At 44.5% G+C, this 26,799-nt stretch overlaps 1 protein-coding gene across 2 annotated transcripts in view; it reads right to left on the reverse strand.

Annotated features, from left to right (window-relative positions):
• Positions 1-7,390: 7,390 nt before the first annotated feature.
• SPTLC1 (serine palmitoyltransferase long chain base subunit 1) overlaps positions 7,391-26,799 on the reverse strand; it is a 65,210-nt gene continuing 45,801 nt past the window's right edge. Inside the window, exons 10-15 of one of the 2 annotated variants that reach the window (XM_055128453.1) lie at positions 18,652-18,747; positions 18,048-18,144; positions 16,870-16,924; positions 12,237-12,354; positions 9,747-9,820; positions 7,391-8,910 (exon numbers count right to left, since the gene is read on the reverse strand). In XM_055128453.1, coding sequence (XP_054984428.1) covers positions 8,817-8,910; positions 9,747-9,820; positions 12,237-12,354; positions 16,870-16,924; positions 18,048-18,144; positions 18,652-18,747 — 534 coding nt within the window. In that variant the 3' untranslated portion in view covers positions 7,391-8,816. The remainder of the gene's footprint in view (positions 8,911-9,746; positions 9,821-12,236; positions 12,355-16,869; positions 16,925-18,047; positions 18,145-18,651; positions 18,748-26,799) is intronic. The other variant, XM_055128454.1, reaches the window with a different exon arrangement.

The following is a 26,799-nucleotide window of genomic DNA, read 5'->3' on the forward strand; positions in this document are numbered from 1 at the left end:
AGAAAGATGAATGAACACTGAGTAATGATAAATTACCAACCCATGAAAAATACAGCAATTATTTTTTTCCCTTGGGCCACATCCACTGGTATTTGGGCTTGTGCCAGGGGGATGCTGTAAAAAACTAAGGCACGCCGAAGGGCGCGTCCACTCGCGGGCTCTCTGGTCGGCTGTGTCTCACCGCCCACATTCGGTGCTCTGGAACCGCTGTGTATGGGCTGGATCGGGACAGCCATTGGCCAAGAACAGGCGAAGGAAGAATGAGGACCAAGCTGGTTGCTGATTAGTTACCGTTTATTCAATCTTCCATCTTTCTCATCTCCCGCACTCCCAGCTCCGTCCTCTCTCTCGATCTGCTCCAGCCTTTTTCTTCTCTAGTCTCTCCTCCTCTTCTCTCTCCCACCTTGCCCTCTAGGCTACACCCAGCCAGGTAGCAAAATCAACATAAGAAAGCCCTTCCTGAGGGCAGGGCATTCCAAAGCCCTTCCTGACTCTTAAGGTTTTTTATCTTTCCTTAGTCCAAACACTTATTAACATCTTAATACTAGTTATTTTTGTATGGACATAGCAAGAGATACATTGAGGCTTGCAAGGCAGCTCTCCTGGCAACATCTTGCCACAGACTCAGACCACAGCACTCAGGCCAGATTAATCACTCCCAATCCTAGCAGGGTTCAAATCTAGTTATCACTGTTTGGATCATGACAACATTTGTCCATGATCAAGCTCTTAACTTACAGTTAAGCATTAGGCACTTTGGCCAGGCCCATTTCGATGCCAGGGTAGCACACAACTCACTGCTTGCTCTGGGTCTGTCTCGTCCCTCGTCGGGACCCTGCTTTTGGGGGTGCTAGGAATTAAGGGCAGCTGAGGCTTAGGTCAAGAGAACAGATGCCCTGGAGGAAAATATCATGTAGAGTCAAATGACTCCCAGGTTACAAAAGCATAACATTTGTTAAGTCTTCCTGTGTCCATACAAAAAGGACTTGCTCTGAATAAACTATGCAAAGGACTCAAGGAGAAGAGAAAAACATTATTTACAAGTCAACAGAACACTAAGAAAGAAGCTACAAATAAACAAAGAGGAATAGGAGCACTGTAACGGGAGTAACCCAATAAACCTAAACTACCCGAGGCTATGTTATCCTACAGGATGCTATATTGGTGGCAGGACTAAACCTGGGCCAGGCTGGCGAGCTATCTTTCCAGTCCCAGATACGGCACAAATACAAAATTGTATTTGTAGCATACAGCAATTTCAAATACATAAAGCAAAAAGCTGATAAAATAATACGATGAAAAGAGAAATATACAATTTACAATTATGGCTGGGATTTCAAAACCCATGTGTCATTTGGTAGAACTACCAGACATAACATCAACAAAGCTATAGAATAAATACCTCCATCAGGCTATTGGGCTTCCTGACATTTATGAACACTCCACCCAACAGCAGTGGGATCCGGTTCTCTTCGGCTCTCTCATGAAACATTTACCATCAAGATTGTATCTGAGGCCACACAAAAATACTACATAATACTGTAACTATCAGTGTCTTTTCCTTCCTTCCTTTCTCCCTCCCTCCTCTCTCCTTCACCTCCCTTTCCCTCTCCTCTTTTTCCCATGTAATGCCAGGGATTGAACTTGCAAAGTGTGTGATCAGCTGATTGAGTTCTCTCCTTCGTATAACCTACAGTATGGTTTTTGATCATAATGGTACCAAAGTAGAAAGTAGTAACTGCTTCTAACACTTAAATATTAAACAACACATTCCTAAATACTCCGTGGTTAAAAGAAAAAAATATCATATTAAAAATAAGGGGTTGGAGGGGCTGGAGTGATAGCACAGCAGGTAGGGTGTTGCCTTCCACACAGTCAACCTGGGTTCCCAGCATCCCATATGGTCCCCCGAGCATGCCAGAAGTAACTCCTGAGTGTATGAGCCAGGAGTAACCCCTGTGCACTGCTGGGTGTGACCCAAAAAGCCCCCCTCACAAAAAAAAATTACGAGGTTGGAGAAATAGCACAGTGAGTAAGATACTTGTCTTACATGTGTCTCACTTAGGTTTGATCCTTGGCATACCATATGGTCCCCTGAGCACTGCCAGGAGTGCTACCTGATCACTGAGCCAGGAATCAGCCTTGAACCAGCTGAGTGTGGACCCCAACACAAACTCAAATAAGTACAGGAAAAAAAAAAAAAGCATAAATGAAAAAAAAAAACCTATCTAAGTTTATGGAGTTCTGCTACAGGAAAGTGAAAGGAAAAATTATAGCTAAGATTGATCACATTACAAAACAAAATACAAGGGGTGGAGAACAGTACAATGGGTAGGGAGTTTGCCTTGCACGCAGCTGGCGCAGGTTCAATCCCAAGCATTCCATATGGTCTTCAGAGCACCATCAGGAGTGACTTCTGAGTGCAGAGGCAGGAGTAACCCCTGAGCATTGCTGGGTGTGACCCAAAAAGAAAACAAACAAAAAATCAAAATAAAATACAAACCAACCTAAGGTCTGTACTTAAGGGGCTGGCAAAAGAAACCACAAAATGAAGAAAAGGGACTGGAGAGATAGTTCAATGAGTAGGATACTTGCTACCTGGGTTTGATCTGTAGGATCCTATGTAGTCCCCAGAGCATTGCCAGGAGTAATTCTTGAATGCAAAGCCAGGAACAAGCTCTGAGCAACACCGGCTGTGGCCCAAAGAAGAAAACAACAAAGTGGAAGAAAAAAACAGAATAAATAAAATAAAAATTTTCAATGAGAAATTTAATGAAAGAGGACTAGACAAAAAAATATCAACAACACGAACAAAATAAAGCATAAATCAATGCCAAAAATAAGGGTATCAGAGAGCATGCTACAGCCATTTAATGATAACAAGTACTATAAATAGCTCTACACTCACAATTAGACAGAAATTGTGGGAGAAATGAAAAAAATCAGACTACTGAAATTAAAAAATAAAATGGGTAACATGCATAGTCCCATAATCATTGCAGAAAAAGATTTGCAATCTTAAAGTTCCTGAAAGAGAAATTTCCAGGCCCCAGTAGTTTGAAAGAAAAAAATTTCCAAGTATTTAAAGAAGAATTAACTTCAACGTCACAGAATCTCATCCTTTAAAGAGAAGTGGAGTTATAATGGGGTTGGGGAGATAATCCAGTGGTAAACTTGGTATATTGCTGACCTGGATTAGATCCCCAACACCACATAACATATCCTAAGCCCTGCCAGGAATAAGCCCTGAGTGCAGAGCCAAAAGAATGTCCTGAGCACTGCTGGCTGTTATCCCAAAACCAAAATAAAGAGAAGAAACTTCATGAAGCCTTGTCAAAACCAGACAGCACAAAAAAGAAAATTATAGTTCAATAGTTCCCATGAACTAGATGCACCAAAAGCAGAAAGGAAAAAAATTGTGATATCCTTCATGAATTAAATATTTCTTAGTAATTAAAAAAAATCAAATTCTTTGACCCAGATTCTAACTCTAGCAACCCAGAAATCAGAAATTTCTTCAGTGGTACAAACTTACACGATTAAGGATGCTCATTTCAGCGTGATGTGTCATAAGAAGAAAATTAGAAAGTTAAATATCAAAAGAAAGTAATAGAGGATCTTGTTGAAAAGAAAAAAGAGAAATATTTTTTACCAAAAAAAAATTTAACAAGGCATCTGAAAAATATCTCATTTGGGGCACATGCCTTGCAGATCCAAGGACCCAAGCTTGATTCTTGGACCACTTGGCCCCTAGAGTGCAGCCCTGGAGACAGCTGAGCTTTTCGAGCTGTGCTTGTCATCCTTTTGCACAACAGCAGATGGCCAACAGAAGGTCACATATTAAAAGAAGACATATAGACATGGATACAAATCCCTTCATGTGAATAATTTCATTAAATGTCAGTGGACTTAACTATCCCCTAATAGTCTCAGAATGAATCAGAAAACAAAACCTAACCTTCTGCTGCCTACAGGAAACAGACTTAAACTCCCATGATAAATACAGGCTCAAAGTAAATAGCTGGAAGACAATCATACAGGCTAGTGGCAGAACCCCTCCCCCCCAAAAAAGAGCAAGGTTTCAGAGCAAATAGCATTCAAACTAATGAAGAGAATCAAAGACAGGAAAAAGCATTACATACTGGTTAAGGGATCAATAGCTCAGGACTTAACTCTCATCAATATATATGCATCAAATGAAGGGGCAGCAAAGACACAGCTAAGAGACTTGAGGAAATACATCAATGGCAGCACAACAGTGGCTGGGAGACAGTAATACTCCTCTGAACACTGGACAGGTCAACCAGGCAAAACAGCAGGAAGCAAGTGCCCTAAATGAGGAACTGGAAGAACTGGGCCTAAGAGATGTATGCAGGACACTCCACACACCAAAACTGAATACACAATTTTCTCCACTGCATGTGGGACATTCTCTAAGATAGATCACATCCCAGGAAACAATTTGAACATCCACAAAATCCAGAAATAGAAATTATACCAAGTATTTTCTCAGACCACTAAACCACAAAAGCAGAAATCAATCACTGAAAAGAAATGTGAGGAGAAGACTGAATAGGACGAAAGAGAGAAAGGCGGACTCATCTGCTGTGGGTGGGAATGCTGTCCTGTCCAACTTCTACAAAAGGAATGTGGAGACTGTCACGCCTTCCCACCCTCACAATCAAATACAGAACTTTTGTATGAACCAGTAACCCACCCCTTAAACAAAGTAACAATTTGAAAGGATATACACACACCTATGTTCATCGCAGTGCTTAGTACAAGAGCTAAGACATGGAAACAACCCAAATGCCCAACTACAAATAAACAGACCAAGAGGTTGTAGAATATAGACAATGGAATATGGAGCTTTGAGAAAGACCAAAATCACGGATGGATCTAGAGGACATCATGTTGAGTACAGTCAGAAGGAAAGGGTTAGGTAAATGGTGCTTGGAACTGAACCCAGGTCAGCTGCATGCAAGGCAAGAGCCTTATCCACTGTACTATTTCTTCAGCTCCAATTTTCATATTTAATGTCTACTGGATCAGATTAAAACCAAGCTCATCTTACAGCCTAGCTCTCCCTCTGGGAGAACCGGCTGGCTACTGAGAGTTTCCTGCCCATGTGGGAGAGCCTCACAAACTCCCCATGGTGTATTCATATGCCAAAACTGGTAACAATGCTGGGTCTCATTCCCCTGACCCTGAAAGAGCCTCCAATGTGGCACCGTTGGTAAGGACCAGTGAAGTGAGGCTTCTGAAATCTCAGGGCTAGGACGAATGGAGACGTTACTGAGACCACTTGAGAAATTCGACGGATCGATGGGATGATGATGATGATGATGATGACTGGATTAGAATCTACTTTGTCATGGGAGTTCCTGTTTTTGCTTTCATTTCCATTTTTTTGTGACATTAAGATGCCTTGAAACATTTTCCTTTTCCTCTTCCAGGTCGGTGTCCTAGAGGCCTTCGGAATGGTTCAGGGTTTGTCATATGGCCATCGGCTCTCCTACAATACAGCCTCCAACAGAACCAGGTTGTCCTGTGGTCTTGGAAATGGAATTGTTTACCTTTTTACCAAAAGGGTTCGGAAGGCACCAAAGTCTGTATGTGGTATGTGCCCAGGTTGGCTTTGAGGAGTTTACACTGTGAGACCTGAAGTTCTTAAGAGGCATCTAAAACAAAAACACATATGCCGGCTGGGCCTATGGTGGGTCCATGTGTGCTGTGTGACCAAGACAGGATAAAGTGTGCTTTCCTTACTGAGGAGTGGAAAACCATCATTAAAGTGAAGGCACACAAAAAATTTTATCTATATATCTATATGCATATCTTATGTAGCAGTTTTACTTTGAACCTATTGAAAAAATTTGGGGGGGCTTTAGTTATTGGTATGATTGGCCTTAATCTGTTATTTCATTGTATTTTGTGTTAAAGTATTTTACTTACTGTTCATTTTCCCTTTCTAGAAAAGAACCTAGGGGACTGGAGAGACTAGTATAGAATTGGGGCACTTGCCATGCATGTGACAGTCCCACTTCAATTTTTTTTTTTTTTTTTTTGGGTCACAGCCGGCAATGCACAGGGGTCACTCCTGGCTCATGCACTCAGGAATTATCCCTGGCGGTGCTGAGGGGACCATATGGGATGCTGGGATTCGAACCCGGGTTGGCTAAGTGCAAGGCAAACGCCCTACCTGCTGTGCTATTGCTCCAGCCCTCCCACTTCAATTCTTGATATTTCAGTACCTCAATCGCTCACCAGAAGTGACCCCAGAGCACAGAACTGGGAGGGGCCCTCAAGTATGGTCTCAGTGGGAACCAAAACAGGAAGATTTGTATTTTTACTAAGTAGCATTATACCCATAATTTTTTGAGTATTCTTATTTTTTAATATTCTAGTACTACCTGTTCATTCTGACATCCCTAAAATACACATCCCTTAAGCACATGGTATTGTTTTTTTCCCTTTCTCCATTTTCAGTAGGATCTCTCCTTCTTCGAGTGACCTTTACAGTTTCCATTTGCTCTGTCCTACTTGAGCCCTTTATGTAATAGAACAGACCCCTGGCTCACATCTATCCTTTAGGTAACATCCCCGCTATTAGGTGCAGTGGGTCCGCACGCCACTGCCGGGAAAGTCTCATGAAGACAGTACTGAGTTCCAATTTTCAATTGCTTTTTTCCATAAACATGTTATCTGAAAGAGAGATAAAAGCACCTGGTCTAATGAGTAGAGTTTTGAAGTACTATAGAACCATCTGCTGTCTTCATTTGCCCCAAAGCCCTTCTCATGGAACCCAGCTGTGAACAAAAGGCTATGGCTGCTTTCTGCCCTGTGGTAATTCGCACTATCCCTGAAAAACAAGTTTGTAACATGCTTCAGTTTTTATTTTTATACAAATCAGCTCTAGCATTTTTAGTGGTCACAGAAGAGTGTGGTCACCCTATGACTTGATTACAAAGAACGCAATGAACTAGAAGACAGTGGTTTGTTTCAGGATGGAAACTTTCCCCAGTTGTCTTGGGGTCACACCATGTGGCATCAGAGGCTCCTCTGGCCCTGTGCCCTCTGTAGGGGCGGGAGCTCCTTGAGATGCTTGGGAGACCACACAATGCTACAGATCAACCTGCCGCCTGTTGAGTCACTTCTCTGGTCCGTCGGAGAACTTTTGATTCTTATATAGCTTGAGTCTGCCAGTTGGAAGTACAAAAGTCGTTGAAAAGTTGCCATCCTTTTCTACTAACAAAAAAACCTGGTATTTTGTAATCATTAGTGGTCAAGGCTTCAACCACTAAAAACCTAGGAAATTCCAGACATTAATTATATTGAAGAAAGGTACTAAGATATTCACAGTTTCTAAAAACAAAAACAAACCAAAAAGCCAAACACTGAAAAGATTTTATCAGGCTTACAAATAAAGTTAAAACCAAGAGTTTATGCGAACAGACTGGTTATCAGGAATGTAGGTTTATTTCGTTAAAAAGCAAAGATTCACCCCCACCCCAGAGCATACTGTGGTCCTGAAGGCGTGACCACAAGGCACGTGTGCAGGAAACACCTCAAGCAAAATAGAAACCAGATGTTAAAAAACTTTACAAAAGATATTGAAGACTATTTGTTAATATTATAGATTATAAAATAACTATTTTTAAAACAATTTTATTTCTTTACCTTTAATAAGGAAAAATGGTGTGACATATTTGCTCAATCTTATGGCACAAGTCATAGTCATGTGTGCCTAACCGTGCCTGCTAATGAATAACCAGATCGCTAAAGCGCAGCTGAAAAATGTTCTGTTTCAGTCTTTCACATCTTTTTTTAGATATTTGGGATTTATAAGCTGGAAAGGAAAAAAGTCTCATTTTCTTTATTTAGAAAAAGCCTGTATATATATATATACATATAGATATGCACACACACATATATATACATATATATAAATATATATATTTATGCCCCTTGGCAAACCCACTATCCAAAATAGGTATACATTCACGATGTTCTAAAATATCACAGACATAGTTATACTTTAAGATCATCCCACAATATCCCTCTTTCTGAAACAGATTAGAAGTCAATACATAATAAAATGTAATGATCATTTATATTAAAATAAAATAGTATCTGATTTAAATTATTGCTCACTTAGGAAGCAAATGACTAGTCTCCAGTTAGGGATGCTAAGACCAGCTGTTAGAAATGGTACAACAGCAATATTTAGAGTATACAAAAATTCTATATATCATAGAATTCAAATATATTATAATGAAAATTTATAATAATCACACAAAAAGTATTCTTTATATTAGTTACCAAGCTTCACATGATAAAGACTGAAAGTATGTGACTAAAGTGATTGAATTACCTTCAAGATATTTGGAATTTATACATTTTCTGCTGTCTGTGTACGTGTTTCCTCTTAGCTCTGATGTTGCAAAGACATTTTCCTATGAAACCCTAAGGGCTGCTTGTAGCATCTTCACCATTAGGAGATCAACAGAAGCTCCACTGTTGAACAACATCATCATCCAATATGAAACACTAGCACAATGAAACGTTTAAACAGTACTAAATAGCACAATTTAAATTTTGGTTTTCTGCACGCATCAGTTTTCCTCTTCAAGAAATCAGTTCCCGGGCCTTCCGGTCCATTTTCAGTTCCTGGAATCGCCCATCCTCTAGGTCCGAAGAGTCCACGTTCCCGCCTCTGTGCCTGCCCAGACTCCCACAGAACCTTCATGGTTGCTCCACGGTGACATTGAGCCGAGACTGGGTGGCCCGGGGGCGGTCCTAGGCCTGAGACGTCACTAAAGCAGCACTGCCCGGGCCACCTCCTTGATGGTGGCTGCAGCAGTCTCCAGCTCCTCCTCGGTCTGCTCTACTGTGACCACAACTCTAATGCTGAGAAGCAACAGAGGAAACAGGAGGTCACCAGCCCGTCACCACTCCTCCCAGGCCAGCCCTCAGGGAGCACGGCTGCCTGCCCACTTGCTCTTTCTACTCTGCGCCTCCCGGCCTGGCCCACTTACCTGTGAGCTGGTCAGAGTGACTGGGCAGCGCCTGTGCAGGGAGCCCGGGGCAATGTCACTTCAAGAACCTACTGTACTAGCCACATACCAGGCCCTTACAGCATCTGGACACTATTCAAGCTGCTGCATACTAACACTTCCTGGCCAAGGAGTTATCTTCATGTGTCCAGCTGTAGGTACAAGAGCAGCCTGGAGCTGAGAGCTGGAGGGGCTAAGTGCAGGCTTCCTGGACACCAAGGTCCAGTCTTTGTGGCAACTCTCGAGCCCCTAGGCACTGCTGAGCGTGGCCAAAAGCCAGGAGCCACTCCCACTGCCAGCACAGAGACCAGGCGTGATGGCATTTCCTCACCCTCAGTACCTGCTCTAAGACACGCATGTACTGAGTTCTGTCCTGCAGTATGGACAGCAGAGAGAAACTAGTGGGTAGAGGAGAGCAGGCGGGAGAGTCAGCTGGCTGGCACCCTGGCAGTACTGTGCTGGCTCACTGCTCAACCCAGGGGCCTTCTCAGTGCCCTGCATGTGCCTGGGGCTCCATGCAGAGCGACTCTGCAGAGAGGGGGCCCCACAGTTCTGCCTGAGGACTCAAGGTGGCCTACACTGTGTTCTATATTCTGTGACAGACTTTGGAGAGACAGTCAAATGAGCACGTTTCCTACAGAGGTCCCGGCAAGCGAGCTCACAGTGACGCCCTGTCTGAATGCCACCAACCTGGGGGGTGGGAGGCACTTCTCTTCTTTCTCCAAGTAGCGGGCCTGTGTTAGAGCAAGGCTTCTGTTCATGCACTGTGTGAAGAAATGAAACGCATGGCAAATGCATTAGAGACATGGAGAGAAGCCCAGGGGCGGGAGGCCCAAGGACCATGCAGATCCACTGCTCCTCCTCCTCACAGACAAGAAACCACGGCAATGCCACAGGCCGCTCTTCCACAGAGTCGGGTGTGGTGTCATGAGCTCACGGGCACTGTGCTGAGAGGCGGTGACCTGACATGGACTTTACATGAACCACACGAAGCTGCTTTCACCACACGAAGCAGTTAGGGTACTGGGAACACTGTGGGCGAAGCTGTGTGTGTAACCAAGAGCTGGACTTAGGAGCCATGCCACCAAGAACCAACTCAAGGAGAATTCACATGTTCCCCACACTGACAATGTCTCAGACCCCCACAGGAGACATCTGGGCACAGGAGGTCTGGGGCATTATCTCACAGTGCAACCATGCAAGAACCACCAGTCAGTGCGCCGCCCCCCCCCTCACACACACACGAAGTCCAAAGTCAGTACCCAAATTAAGAGATTCTAACAAATCAAAGTAATAGGTTACAAGAGTTTCTTTGGAACTAGTGATTAAAAAAAAAAAAAATCACTCAATTCTGTACTTCCAAATATTTTTGAAAGCAAAATACTTCTGTTTAGGAAACAGGAAGGGGGAGAGAAGACAGAGTAAAGTGACAGAGGGAGAGAGGAAGAAAGAAAGGCCTTTAAAACAAATGCAATGGTCCCAAGTGATAACACAGTGGGTAGAGGGTTTGCCTTGAGCATGGCCAACCTGGGCTCGGTCATTGGGACCCCTTATGTTTACCTAAGTCCTGGCAGAAGTGATCCAAGTGCACAGCCAGGAGTAAGCCCTGAGCACTGCTGGTTGTAGTTCAAAACCCCCCCAAAATTCAAAGATGAATTGAAAGATCAAGTGAAAGGAATCAAAACTCTAAACTGGGATGTGGAGATTGTAGTAGACTGTGTACCACCGGACTGAAGGCGTGAGGACAACTCCCAGGTGGAGTGCTCCAGCTCCATTTTGTCCCCACAAAAGGGCCCAGGGATGTTGAGCTGCTCACACCTGGCAGTGCCCATGCTTGGGCCCTCCAAGGCTACCCCGTGGTACCAGGGGTTGAGATGCTCAGGCTGAATGCAAGGCAAAGACACCTTAGCCCTAAACTGACTCTTTCGCCCCTGGCTTTTAAAGGTTGAGTTTTGGGGCCATGACTGGAGCGATAGCACAGTGGGTAGGGCGTTTGCCATGCACGTGGCTGACCCGGGTTCAATTCTTCCATCCCTCTCGGAGAGCCCAGCAAGCTACCAAGAGTATCTCGCCCGCATGGCAGAGCCTGGCAAGCTACCCGTGGTGTATTTGATATGCCAAAAACAGTAACAAGTCTCACAATGGAGAACGTTACTGGTGCCTACTTGAGCAAATCGATGAACAATGGGATGCCAGTGGTACAGTGCTACATACCATTTAACAGTTTGTCAAGTGCTTTGTTGAGCAAGTTAACAAAGGAGATTGGCAAAACCTCCACTTCAACAATTTTGGACCCATGACTCTTCCACCTACCTCAAATACTGACAAAGAAAAGGGGCGTGGGCCAAAGACTCCGAGGCTGGAAATGGTCCCTCCACAAATGAAGAATGAAGACATGGCTTTTTCCTATGAACACCATTTCCAGGTCGGGCCTGGCTCCCTGCCCCTCCAGCGCCTCTGGGTGTGAGCCAACAGCCTAAGCTCCCAGTGGCCTGGAGCTGGTGTGTGGGGTCGGAGTGTGCAGAGGGCCCGGGGATCTGTGCACAGCGCCCCCAGAGTCAGTTCCTTTCCCTTCCACGCCTTTCAAGGCCCCTGGGCACAGAGCAGCAGGTACGCCTTTACCTGCTGTCCTGCAGGGAGAAGGGTTGGGGGCCTGAGAGGGAGCTCTCACGAGGGGCTCTGGGAAACATGCAGCAGAGTCGAGGGTCTGCAGGCTGAGCCTACACAGGAGGCGGCCAGGCGGCACTGTGGCATCAGCATCAGGTGCAGCAAACAGCTCGGCTGTGACTTCAGCTACTGATATTCCCCTCAATGTGGCCCATGCAATCGCTGGGCTAACAATGACCTGTGTCTCACCGTGTTGGAGAGGAGCCAACTATAGAGACACTTTCTGCCACTGGCTTTTCTCCTGCCTTGCGCTTCCTTCCTGTGGTTCCCACTGGAGGAAAGCACTGAGGTCAACCACTGGGATGCGGGATTCTAACAGACTGAGCCGCCACCATGCCTGCTGCTAGGATTCCAGACAGACGCTTTCCAGAGCCACCCGGTTTCCTCATAGCTGGGTGAGACCCATCACAGGGCAGGGCCAGAGTAAAACAGGTGAGGGTGGCCCCCAACTCCCCTGACACTGATTCTTGGGACACGGAGTTTTTTACAAAGCCACGCACACTGGCAACTCACCTGACTGACAATCTCCTGCAAAAGCCGGACATCTTTCTCCCGAGAGCCAGTGCTCTCCTGCAGCTGCAGGTGAAAGGCAGGCGAGAATGGCTCCCCCACCACCTTCAGTCCGGACACTCTGGGGAAAAGAAGCACAGCACAGATGGGTCCGTGCTCGACACCTCCCGCCAGCCCACGGCTGCCCACAGGCTGTGCACCTTCAACCCCACCCTCACCACAGAACAGGGTTGACTTCAATTCGAACAAAGGAAGGAAACACATACTTCAGGCAGTGCCCTGCACCTGGAAAACCACACTCTTTATGTGTATGTGCATGTGTGTGTGCATGCCTTGTTGTCCTGGGAAATACCCCAGGGGTTACATTTCACAGGACACATAGTCACCTCTGGTGTCACACCCAGAGGGCTGCAGGCCCTGTTCTCTCACCTCCTCAAAGACCCTCTGCTTCCTTCTGCCCATCTACCACACGCCCATGGCTAGCTCCTGGGAGGGGTCCCCTGGCACTGTGCTTAGGCTTCAGGCAGACAATGTCGGGCACTGATACCTGCCCACACTGTCCCCACTTTCTGTCTGCTCTACTCCCCACATCAATCTTCTATCACTTCCTTCGTAACCTTCACAATCTCCTTATCACAATCTGTTTTCTTGCTGTTGCCTTTTCTTTAAAACTTTCTTTAAAACTACTGGGGCTGGAGCAATAGCACAGTGGGTAGGGAGTTTGCCTTGCACATGGCCAATCCGGGTTTGATTCCCAGCATCCCATATGGTCCCCTTGCACCGCCAGGAGCATAACCCCTATGCATCGCCGAGTGTGACCCCCTCGCCCCCCAAAATAACCCCAAAAACCTTTAAACTATTCTTAAATTTTCTTTCCTTATTACCTACCTTTACAGGAATTTGTCATTATAAAAAAAATTTAGGGGCCCGAGATGGCCTGTGGCCAACTGCCTAGGCTTGATCCTCAGCACCCTATCTGGTCTCCTGAGCCCTGCCAGGAGTGATCCTTGATCCCACACAGCTGGGTGTTGCACAGAAACAAAACAATTGTTTTTTTTAAGATAAGCAATATGTCTCAATTGAAGTTTCCTTCTTATATGTATAATTAAAAAAAAATTGCTTGAGGGGCTGGAGCAATAGCACAGCGGGTAGGGCGTTTGCCTTGCACGCGGCCGACCAGGGTTCGATTCCCAGCATCCCATATGGTCTCCTGAGCATTGCCAGGAGTAACTCCTGAGTGCAAAGCCAGGAGGTAATCCCTTTGCATTGCCGGGTGTGACCCAAAAAGTAAAAAAAAAATTGCTTGAATTACCATATTTTTTTCTTTCATGGGATAGATAGCACAGAAACCTGCTACGAAGAAATAGACTATTTTAAGGAAATAATAAATTATTTTTACAGGAAAATAATCCTGTATTTTCAAATGGCCATTATAGATGCCAAGAGAACTATTAAGTCATATAATAGTTTATTTAAAATCCCATTTTAGGGGTTGGAGAGAAAGTACAGCAGGCAGAGTACTTGCACATGGCTGAAGCAGGTTTGATCCCTGATACCCCAACATGGTCCCCTAAGTCCCACCAGGAGTGATTCCAGAGGTAAGAGCCAGGAGTTAACCCTGAGTACAGCCAAGGGGTGTGTGCTCCCACTCCAAAACCAGGTCATTTAGCCTATCAACACCACCACCACCACCATCATTATCCTCATCATCATCATACTTAATTTCTAAAAGTGCTTCATAACTGCGGGCCTTGCGGGTATTCCAAGATGGCCAGAGATGAGAACTGCAAAAATGGGTGCAAAGGCTTAAGGCTAGGGTGTCAATCGGTAGGAAGGGGTGGAGGGTAAAGGTGGCACAGGAAAACAAGGGCAGAAGGGGCCACAGAAGGAGAAGGGCTGAGAAACTCCTGCAGCATCAATAACAGGTGCCTATCTGAAATCAGTCTACACATTTCAGACTGCTTTTGCTTACTCCGTTTCACCTACAAAGATTTCCTTCTCTGTGGAATGATAGGAGCATTCAAGAGCATCTCTAGTGTGTTTGATCTTTCAACAAATTCCAACGGAATTAGCGCTGTGTGCTATACATGTTGGGTGCCAGAAGCAGTTCTTTCACCTCTGAATCCCCCACGACATTAATAATGCTTGTCTTTCTTTAAATGTAATACAGCATGCAAAGTTCTCCTGTAAAAACAGGCTGCAAGGGCCCAGAGTGATAGTACAGTGGGGAGCTTGCCTTGCAGGCAGCCCACCTGGGTTCAGTCCTCAGCACCCAACATGGTCCCCTAAGGCCACCAGTGCAGAGCCAGGACTAAGCCCTGAGCCCTGCCCAGGGTGGCTCCAAGACCAAAGTAAAGCAAAGCAAACCAGATGAAACAGGCTGTAGATCTGAATCATGAAATCTTCATATCTAGGCTTTCGAAATGTGGGGAAAAGTCTAGTTAGTTCTTTCACTAATGCAGAAGCCAAGCCGCATGCCTTCCAAATCCGTGCCCAGGGCCGAGGTACCTCAGCAGCTGAAAGCAGGCTCTGAATGCCCAAGGCCTGGGTGTGAAGTCTGACACCACCCCGCTCCCCAGCAAACAAAAACCAGCAAACAAAATGAAAATACCCATTACCTAGGTGAATTTTGAAAGTGTTACAAGTCAGATATTTTTCAGGTCATGCTGTCTGTCTCAGGAGAGAGCTTCTCTAAGATGCAGAAAGGTACCTGTAGCCCAACTAGGGCTGTGTTCTGGTCAGACAGGCCATCTCACAGGCTGGCTGGGAGAAGGAAGAAAACCAAAAATGATGCTCCGCATCCTACCCCCACTGTTTGGATGGTGAATGTTTACAATGAAACCAAATGAACACACAATCAGAGCTCAAATTTAGAAACTGAGAAGTTGTAAAGTTTTTAGAGGCACTTTTTATTTATTTTAGAAAGGAAAAAATGTGGAAAGCCTAGGACTGCTTGATTACAGTGCTTGCTGTTTGCCCAAAATATCCCAATGGGCAGACAGCAAGTCCTGGCAAGGTCCCAGGGATGGAACAACCAATAACTGAGACATGGCCGCTGTTGTGATTACAGTATAGGAGAGACTGGGCAAAAGTAACTTAGTGCTGGGCACTCTTCAAGTTTCCAGCAGGATAACAAACTAGCAAACTGCCGACCCTCTCTCCCAAAAATCAACCTCAAAGACAGGAGCATCACACAAAAAATTTAGAACTACACAATAAATATTATTGTCAAAATGCTTATTAAGTTATTAACTGGAGAGTAAGAAATAAAACAGTTCAAACAAAAAAAATGAAGAGAAAGAATACAATTCAATGGAAAATTTAAGTAGAAAAGGACAAAAACCAATGGAAGAAAAAAATGGATTAAAAAAAACAAGCTAAAGAAAAGAATGTACCAGTTAGAAAGTGAAAAAAAAAAAAAGCACAGAAAACTCTAACAGTGGGAAAGAAAGAAACAGACCCTAAGTCAGAGAAGATCACAGTCTATGCCCAACCGGAAGGTTCCAGCCAAGATCATCTTTACGGAAGAGGTCCTGCTAAGAGGAAGAACCACATCTGGTCTGACACAGACGCTCCACAAAGCAGGAAAACTGGGTGTTCCCAGGTAATAGCACTGGGCAGGGGATCAGCTACAAGGGGGTGTGGGAAGGAGGTCAGGATGAAGGAGCAGAGAAATGAGAGGACTAGACACCCCCAGTCAGAATGAAGAACATCTGAAGCTGGTGCCGACAATTCAGTGGCAGCGATGTGTCAGAAATGCCAGTATATTAATATTTCAGAAACCAAGTACTAGACCCAGTACGATAATATCTCACATAAATCATGCAAAAACTTCTGTATTGCCATGGAGACACACCCAGACCTTTATTTTCGCCTCTAGGTGACCTGGAACAGCTGTGATCTATTCACTTATCTCAGTATCATTTTTTTCTTCTTTTTGGTTATAAAATTCTTTTGTTTCCAAAACAGGCACTAGAGAGAACTTTCTTGACCAAAAGGTAACTCACCTTAGGAATGGTGAAGAAACAAGCAAATTCCACAAAATAAAAATAAACCCCGCCCCAGCAGGCTGTGTACAATCCTTTCCTCTAAGGCCACGTCTGCCTGCAGAGGGCAGCGACTCCACTGTCCCCTTAGTTCCAGAGGGTCCTTCACAAGCCCCACAGGGCTGTGAGAACAGGACAACTTCAATGCTCCTGGACTGATTTTAAACAAGCAATCATTCCTAAGAAGTAATGTGAAAAGTATGAACTCAAATATTCTGATTTCATAAAATACTATCCTTAGTATTTTATAAACATTCTCACTTATACATCTGTTGATTTAGAGTAAGCAATTCTTCCACATTTATTCACAGTGGCATCATGCTGGGCTATTTGTTTTTCAATCTTTGTATCTTCTGTACTGACAATATTTTATTCAAGAGTTTAGTTCATTTTCAAAAGAAGTCATAATTCTTCAAAGTAACAGAATGGGTGCATTGGTTCAAATCAGTCTGAGTGTTTTTTGTTTTATAGATCACTTAAATTGACCCATGTCTTATTAAATCTCATCGAAACGAGAGATGACATGGTTTTTCAGCAGTAGTCAAATGTGGCAGGTTAGATAGGCAGTTAGTTGGCTGAAAAAAACTTACCCCTGCAAAGCTTTGTGAATTTGTCTGCATTTTTCCTTCAACAATGCAAAAATACCTGATTAAAAAAAAAAAAGCTGATGTTATTTGGAGGATCTAAGAATACAATTTCAAAGCATTCTGAGATTTAGCTCAAGTTCATACATAAAAAAAGGCTGCAAATCCTTTCACATACTGAGGACAACAATGAGACGATGTAGCTCACAGAGGGACACACTATCAGCAAAACCTGGCAAGAGATTTTCCATAAAAAAAAAAAAGTCTCTTCTTTCTTTCAGAAGTTTATAAAGAAATGAAATTAAAGGGAATATATTACTTATTTCTGGGCCCTAAGCAATTTGGTGAAAAATAACAAAAAACTGACCATGTGGTAGGGTAATATTCATGATCTTTCCTTTCATGTAAGAAAAAGTCAAAACTAAACTATCTGAGCAGGATGAGGCATGCCTAGCCATCTGTCCAGAAAGCCTGAGAGTCTACACAAATCTCCTTCCCTAGGGTTAAAACAAATGCTGAAAATTCAGATACAGGGGCTGGAGAGACAGTTCAGGGTACAACGGTTACTTATCTGGCAAGCCTTTGAGCCTAGGTGTGGCTGGCACTCACACCTGCTCAAGCAGCTAAAAGGGAGGGAGAAGGAAATTTTAAAGTATCAGGAAAGACCCTCCAGTCTTCCATTTCTGTTTAAGGTTGGTGAAGAGATGCCATGCCATTCAAAAGTCACATTCTAAATTGAGTTAGCTATGTTCATTAAGTAACACCTTTACTGGCAAAGCAGGTTTGGCCTCAGAGCCAAATGATGGGTCAAAGGCATAGGGTAACTGAGTTACGCAGAACCAGGGTCACTCTGTGCTAGCTTCTCTGAAAGTCATCAAAGAACAAATGATGACCAGCTGCTCTATACGGAGGAAGCAGCGGGGCCCAGAGCTGACCCCTCCTGCCTCTTATCTCTCTCATAAGGGCACCAGTCTCTCCAGCCTTAAAAGACAGAAGCCCTAAATCACATCCTTGAGGCAGCAAGTTCTTGCCACTCTCCCTCGAAAAGGCAGAAAACAGAATTCAGAGCCAGTTCTATCTTGTAAATAAATTCTGCTGATAAATAAATCCCCCCCGCCCCGAAGGTGGTGAGTTGCGTGGTCCCCACCAGCTGTGCCCCAGCCTGCCTTCCTGGGCGACCTTACCAGGGTTCTCTTCCATGATGTTGAGGGCCTCCATGGCGGCGGCAGCGAGCAGCGGGGGCAGTGAAGCAGAAAAGCAGTATCCCTGACCAGAGAGCCGCTGTGATGAAGCAGGACAAAGGGATTTCCTTTAGGGAGTGGGCTACAGACTTAAAGGCAGCCTCTTCACTGCCAACCAAATGGTGAGGTGGTAGAACCCAGTGTGTCTCAAAGCCCTACAGGCAATAAGAACAGTGCCCCCCCCCCAAGGGAGGCAATTTTTAAATATAAATATTATGAGTGACTGACTGAAAAAACCTGTGTGATCAGTCAAGAGTCAATTTTGTACTACTTTTTTTGTATAATTTTGTACTTTTGCATCGTCACACCAGGTGATGCACAGGGGTTACTCCTGGCTTTGCACTCAGGAATTACCCCTAGCGATGCTCAGGGGACCATATGGGATGCTGGTAATTGAACCCGGGTCAGCTGCATGCAAGGCAAATGCCCCACCTGCAGTACTATTGCTCCACCCCCCAATTTTGTACATTTTAAGGTGATCAATAGAGCTACTAGTTTGTTTCTAATTCTGCTTAAGAAAAAAAACATTAAAAAAAAAAAAACTCACCTGATGATCAATTACGAAAGACCTTCCACAGCAGAAACCCCCAATGGAAGCAAGTGAATTCTCCATGTTGGCACTGATAAGATCAATGTCATCAATCTGTCAGAACAAAGGGAGAGGGGAAGTGATTTTCAGCACACAGGGAAAGGTCAATGTTTAGTTGTTTTGGGAGACAAACTTCACCACCAGTCAAGTCAACATCTGGATTCAAACAAACTGTGTGAACACAGAGGACAAATCACACAAAATCTAAAGCTAAAAGGACTGATGTTTCAAAGCCTGTCTTTGGGAGAGGGCCACATTATAATCTCTCCCATTTCATCATAAAGACATTTATTCACAGGGGAAGAAATAAATTAAGAGAAGATAAAAGCAGAGCAATTTGATACTGCAATGATTCAGAAGTTCAAAATAAGATCACTTCCTTGCTAAAGTAGTAGTTGAACAGTTTCCCCAGAGATGGCACTTGAGATAAATAAAAAGCCATCTCTCAAAGTTCTCAGCACTTTGTCCCTACAATCTATCTTCAAAAAAAATGGAGTCAAGGCTGGCAACATAGCACAGTGGGTAGGGCACCTGTCTATAGCTGACCCAGATTTGATTCCTGGCATCCCATACAGTTCCCTGAGTCCCACCAGGAGTGATTCCTGAGCGCAGAGCCAGAAGTGAGCTCTGAGCATGGCGAATATGGCTCCCAAGCCAAAACTGAAGAAAAGGGATTCAATTTATTTAAACATCCTGGCAACAGAGCCGTTGGCTAAACAAAACAAAACGGGGAGCAGGGAGCAGGACCTGCAGTCCCCACTGACTTTTTCTTGTCTTTTGATTTTTTGGGGGGCTCCACCGAGTGTGCTCAGGGGACAATATGCAAAGCTGGAGATGCAACCGGGCTGCCTTCATGCAAGGGAAGACTCCTGTCCCCTCTCACCAGCCAACTGTCTTCTTAATCCACAGAGCTCCTCTCTGTTCCAGTTTCAGCATCGAGTTCCACACAGGGGATACAGGAACCATCCACAAATTAGTCATTGGTGGTGACAATAAAGACTGGTCAACATACAGTGTGACACAGATGCACCAAGGAAATCTCTGCCCTCTTCTTCATTTAAAACCCTTTCTCATAAAAGCATTCAAACTTTCAGCATGCATCTCCCATCCCAACTGGTTCCTCCAGCCATCATTTTCTTAGTGATCCCTTCTCTATTCCATCTGCCTTCTCCCCTCCGCTCATGAAGCAGTCTCTATGGGGCAATCCCCCTGGCCATTGTATCTACCGTCCTTGGGTGTCAGCCCAAGTGATGTCAGCCCAAGTGACGCTACCCTACACTCCACAAATGAGTGCAGGGGGAGGGTGGGAAAGGGGGGGTATACCCAGGATATTGGTGGTGGGGAATGCACACTGGTGGAGGGATGGGTGTTTGATCATTGTGAGATTGTAACCCAAACACGAAAGCTTGTAACTATCTCACAGTGATTCAATAAAATTTAAAAAATTAATACCGGGACCTGTACCCAGATTCCGGGATTCTCAACTCCTTCATATAAAATTGGTGCAGTATCTAATCTACATACATCCTGCCATATACTTTAAGTCATTTCTAGATTATACATAAAAAAAAACAACCTAGTAAAATGTAAATGCCATATAAATAACTGTTAGATGGGTTTCCAGAAAATAATGGCAAGAAATAAAAGTCTAAATATATTTGGTACAGAGACAACCACTAGAGGAAAATTATATAGTATAAATTCTCAATCCAGGTATCCTTCCACTTAGAAATACTTAAGTCAAGTGCAGAGAGTACTGAGTGTGCAAAAGTAGAGAGGAAAAGCTAAAGACATCCCTTCATCCAGGCTCAATATGATTGATTCTTAGACAATGTTACTTCGTCTATAGCTCCTTAATGTCCCAACATACTCGAGCAAATACCAGATTTCATATCTACAAATTTCATATCTACAATATTTGATCTACATAAATTTCAGTACTCATTTCTAAAAGAGAATCTCAAGACAAACACATAGTAAAACATAGCTGCAAAACTTTGATCACATCTAAACATTTTTTAAATGTGGGGCTGGGGGGGCCACACCCAGTGGTCTCAGGTTTGACTCCTGGCCCTGCACTCAGGATCAGAACTGGGAGCTTGGGGGACTGGATGTGGGGCCTGGGATTGAACCCGGGTCAGCCCATGCAAAATAAACAAATTATTAGTATCAATGGGGCCGAAATGATAATACAGTTGGTAGGTCCGTTTGCCTTGCACATAGGAAACTTGGATTTGATTCTAAGAACCCCATATGTTCCTCTGAGCCCACCAGGAAAGATCCCTGAATGCAGAGCCAAGAATAAGCCCTGAGCACCAGTGGATGTGGCTCCAAAATCAATGAATCAAACCCAAACCCAAAAAACCAAAACAAAAATATTCATAGTATCAAAATATTTAGCATTTAAATATTTCAGTCTTACAAACCTTTTTTTCTGCATTATTTGTCTGAATCAGGATTGTAAGGTCTTGCACTATGCACCTGTACTCAAGTCCTCATACATACTTTATGGCAACCATTGAAGGCAGGCAAAAAACTCAGTGAAGTCAGCATTTTCCTTCTTTTAAATCTTTTTAATGCTTCAAAAGTTATTCAAATGTCCATGGCAGCCTCCACGCCTGACCCGCTCCACCACACTCTCAGCTGGCCACCTCCACATCTCGGAACTGTGTGGACAGTGGTTGGATGGCGGGGGGGCGGGGAGGGGGTTGCACATGAGATGGAACTGCAAAGATTATCCCTCAGCAGGGTAGCAAACACATGGAAAGAAGCAAAGAAGCCCACCTAGCTCGGTGAGTGAAAGTAACCTAGTTTGTATCTGCCTTACCTTGTGTCTAGTCCACCACCCCGCCCCCAGTTCTGTAATTTAAAGCCGAGGGCTTCTTATTTACCACAGAGGAATGAGGCATCTTTCACGGCCGTCTCCACTTACAGAGGAATGAGAGCGTCAATCCTCTCCCTCTGGTTTCCTTTCATGACTGGATCATCCTCCAGTTGTATTGACACTGCAGAGAACTGCATGGTTTCATCTTTCCTTATTTTTGACCATTTTTATTGATACCAGCATTTATAACACTGTTAATCACACTTGCATTTGTACGTCGCTCCCATGACCAGAGTACCTTCTTCCCTCCACCTCTGTCCTAAATCCCCTCCCTGCCCCCCTGCCCCCAAAACACACTCCCAGGTAAGATCAGTTCTACAGACAGAATCTCCAGTTACAGTGACTTGTGCCATTTGTATTCCCTTACTACGTTTCTCTTTAATCCTATATAAGAGAGCACTCACTTTTCCCCCCTTAAATTTTGGCAGTGGTGACACCTACACACAAGAGATAATTAAAACTAAACTGAAATTTCACAAAATAGTAAGTCAGTAAGCTGAAAAAGAAATTTTAACTATCTTTCCCTTTTAGTAGGTATCTAAAGTTTTAAAATAGTGCAAATATTTCTATAATACATTTTAAAATTAACATAAAATATATAACCCCACAAATACACAAATTAGTAAGAGTGAGGAGAAAAGAATCAAGAAAAATTTAAGGGTTAGATCTGTAAAAATATAAAAAATGCTTTATCCTAAAATAGAATATAGGCTTTATGTCAGAAAAGACTACATTAAAGATAGCAATACGTAACAGATTGGAAAATTTCTATAGATGAAAAAAATCTCCTGAGTAGACAAATATTCAATATAAATAAAACATTAATTCATTACTGAACAAGTATGAGATTCTCTAGCAAGCTAGGAATAAACACCTTTCCTAAATCTAGTGGTGACACCCATAAGCAACATAAGTGATGCCCAATGGAATACTACGCAGCTGTTAGGAGAGATGAAGTCATGAAATTTGCTTATAAATGGGTAGACATGGAGAGTATCATGCTAAGGGAAATGAGTCAGAAAGAGAGGGACAGATATAGAAGGACTGCACTCATTTGTGGAGTATAGAATAACATCACATGAGGCTGACACCCAAGGACAGTAGATACAAGGGCCAGGGAGATTGCCCCATAGCTGGAAGACTGCTTCATGAGTGGAGGGGAGAAGGCAGATGGAATAGAGAAAGGAACATAGTGTTGCAAAAGGGAACATAGAAAATGATGGCTGGAGGAACCAGTTGGGATGGGAGATGCATGTCGAAAGTAGATAATGGACTAATAAACATGATGACCTCTCAGTGTCTGTGTTGCAAGCCATAATGCCCAAAAGGAGAGAGAGTATGGGGAATATTGTCTGCCATGGGGGCAGGGGGAGGGTGGGAAAGGGGGGTATACCCAGGATATCGGTGGTGGGGATTGTGCACTGGTGGAGGGATGGGTGTTTGATCATTGTGAGATTGTAACCCAAACATGAAAGCTTGTAACTATCTCACGGTGATTCAATAAAATTAGAAAAAAAAAGACAACAACCAAGTGATGCCATACTCTGTTGGCAAAGTGCTGAGAACTATGTTCTTTTTTAAAAAGGTTCTTCAGGGGCTGGAGAGATAGCACAGCGGGTAGGGCGTTTGCCTTGCACGCGGCTGACCCGGGTTCAAACCCCCGCATTCCATATGGTCCCCTGAGCACGGCCAGGGGTAATTCCTGAGTGCAGAGCCAGGAGTAACCCCTGTGCATGGCCAGGTGTGACCCAAAAAGCAAAAAAAAAAAAAAAAAAAAAAAAAGACAAGAGTCCTTTAAAAAATAAATAAATAAATAAAAATAAAAAGGTTCTTCAGCATTTCCTTTTTTAAAACTGAATCACTGTGAGATAGAGCATTACAAAATTGTACATGACTGCACTTCACACTGTATTCCAACACCATCCCTTCACCAGGTTAATTTCCCAGCACTAGTATCCCAGTTTCCCTCCTGCCCCTTCAAGCCACTCCCCAGCCCCCACCTCAGCTGCCTCTATGGCAGGCACCTCTCTTCTCTCACTCTTTACCCCCCCCTCTCTCTCTCATTTTAGGCATTTTCCAGCATTTCTTGTAAAACTGGCTTCGAGGATCTGTATTCCCTGAGCTGTCGCCTGTCTGGGGCTCCGTGTCACTCCATCTCCTGAGTGACAGTCTAGCTAGTCTAGCTGTACAGAGGACTCGTGGTGGGGGTTCTTTCACTCTGTCCCACCATTCTCTTCTGGCTCAGTCTCATTTAATAGACCTGCTGTGTATCTTACAGGCTTCCTTTTGCATAAAGGTCCTTTTCTGGTATTGCTGCTTTAAGCATTCTGCTGTCTTGGGCTTTTTTCTTTGGGTGATAATGTATCTGGGAGTTCTCTATCGGGTCTGTTTTCACTGGGACCCTTTGGCCCCCTGGGTCTCCGTGCCTGCATTCCTCATCTCTAGGGGATTCTCAGCTACGGTATCTTTAAGAACAGTGGTTCCTCACCAAATCTGCCTCTCTTACATTGTACTTCTGGCTTCACTCCAGAGTTCTCTGATGTGCTGTACATTTCCTTCCAAATGTCTCCCCGTATTCTGTTGTTTTCTGGAAGTTTCCTGCATCTCATCTTGGAGCTCCCGGATCTTCAACTTGGCTGCTCAGACCCTGACTGTATTTTTTGATATCACCCACCATATTCGTCACTTCTGCCCTCATGCTTCTGCTTTGCTGGTGACCTTTGCCCATCGTTTCCTTGGGTTCATTAATCATCCTCACCAGGGTGCATTAAGTCTTCCTGAGAGTTTACAGAGCTGGTGGGCACTAGGCACTGCAGGGGTGCTGAGGGTGCAGTGACTCTGTGTATCAAGTACTATACACAATGACACCATCGCAGCCATGGAGAACATAATCCAACAAATACAGAAACAGAAAAACATTTCAAACATGAATTCAAAAAGTAATGATTATGGTGAAGGAACGGATGTTGGAACATTATGTAACTTTGTTATATAATGTTCATTCAATCATGAACAACTTGTATCTCACTGTGATGGATGGAAGAAGAAAAGGGAGGGGGGAGGAAGGGAGGAAGAGAGGAATGAAGAGATGAATGGAGGAAGGGAGGGAGGGAGGAAGTCAGGAAGGAACGGAGGAAGAAAGAAAGAAAGGGAGGGAGGGAGGGAGGGAAGAAGGGAAGAAAAGGAAGGAGGGATGGAGGAAGGGAAGAAGGGAGGGAGAAGAAAGGGAGGGAGGAAGAAAGGAATGGAGGGAGGGGAGGGAGGAAGGGAGGGAGGAAGAAAGGAAGGGAGTAGGGGAGGGAGAGAGGGAGGGAGGGAGGAAGAGAGGAATGGAGGGAGGAAGGGAGGAAGGAAGGAAGGGAGAAAGGGAGGAAGGGAGAGAGGCAGGGAGGAAGGAAGAGAGGCAGGGAGGAAGGAAGAAAGGTAGGAGGGAGGGAGGGAGGAAGGGAGGAGGGAGGAAGGGGGAGTGAAGGAGGAAGGTAGGGAGGGAGGACGGGAGGGAGGGGGAGTGAAGGAGGTAGGAAGGTAGGAAGGGAGGGAGGAAGGGAAGGAGGGAGGAAGGGAGGGGGAAGTGAAGGAGGGAGGGAGGGGTTCTAATCACTCTACTCCAGATCTCCACCTATCTGAGGTTAAACTATGTGTCCTAAACTATGTGGAGTGAGCAGAGACCAGAATCTCTCTCTCTCTGTCTCTTTTTTTTGGTTTTGGGGTTACACCCGGCAGTGCTCAGGGTTTACTCTTGGCTCTGCACTCAGGGATCACTCCTGGCAGGAGTCAGGGTGTCATATGGGGTTAAAGAATTGAACCCGGGTCGGCATGTATTCGAGATAAGCACCCTACCCACTCTATCACTGCTCTAGTCCCATATGCGAGAATCCATGAAAAGTCTCTGAGTAATTTACATGCAATTATAGAAAACTGAATACAGTTAATGTGACTTGGGGTGTTTATACTGAACCCTTAGCTCATATATAATTAAAAGCTGTAACAAAGGGGGAATATTGTTGTAATTTAGCTTAAATCATGTTCTCACCCTCGGAAATTGCTCGAGCATTTAACTGTCAAATGGCACTGTGTCAGAGATGTTTGCTCACGTTTAAATCCTTGAGATCTCCTTCTGCAGGGCTTGCTCCTCAAGCCCGTGACTGCCCCTGAACGCACACTCTTATCTCGCAGAACTGTCTGCTTCTTTGCCTATTTCCACTCCGCATAAGTCTGTGTTCTCTCTCAAACATACTTTCCCCTTTCTTTCTCCTCACATCACTCTAAATAAATTTCAGTAAGAACTTTCTTGCTTCGCCAAAGAAAACAAACCACCAACAACAACTTTCTGCTACTTTTCTCCAGGACTTTATGCACAGTGAGATGTAAGTAACTAAAGTGATGTTTAACTTTTTTTTTGGGGGGGGAGGCGTTGCTTATACTAAACAGTGCTCAGGGCTTATTCCTGGCTTCTGCACCCAGGATCACTCCTGGCAGGGCTTGGGAACCATAAAGTGGTGCCACAGATCGAACTCCAGTCAGCTGCATGAAAGGAAGCAATCCTATTGTTCCCGTCCTGATTTTATATTTTATAATTTAACTTTCTCCAGATTGCAAGACTGTGAAGCATAGAATTTGGAGAAAATCTTCCTTTGACTGTGCCCCTTGGTGTGGGTGCAGGAAGGTTCTGTGGTGGGTGACACTGGCCCGCCCCAAGGCCAGGAGCATACCTTAAGCCCATGGCCAGCTGAGGCGCCTTTCCCTTCAGCCAAATGAAATACAACTCAGTCCAGCTGTCTGGGCCTTGAGGGCTTTCGCTGAGTCCTTGCAGCGGCATTTCTGACTGCCTGACTATGAACACATGTGCCAGGGGGAGAGTCTCTCCCCATTCCTGAGAACACAGAATCTCCAGTACTGCCCAGGACATCCTTTCTCAGCCGCCACAAACACTGGCCAGGAGCTACTCAGGAGATACTTCCTGACTCGAAGAAGGGAATGTAAGGTGAATTTAATTATGTCTAGGGAAGAAGCACCGACAGGTAGGAAATTACCAGGTAAACAGAAAGCACTCTGACTTTACAAGTTCCCAGGGCAGACACCCAGAGTCCTGCCGGAGGAACCTGCCCTGCAGGATGGAACGAACAGGGAGGAGTGGGAGGGCGGGTGTAGGAGAACCAGTGAATGTGACTGTCCTTTGAAATCCTGCCCACCGAAAAGGCATCCCGCGAAGACAGCAACAG

Source organism: Sorex araneus, chromosome 2 (genome assembly GCF_027595985.1).
Source record: "Sorex araneus isolate mSorAra2 chromosome 2, mSorAra2.pri, whole genome shotgun sequence".
In the NCBI taxonomy this organism is placed as follows: Eukaryota; Metazoa; Chordata; class Mammalia; order Eulipotyphla; family Soricidae; genus Sorex; species Sorex araneus.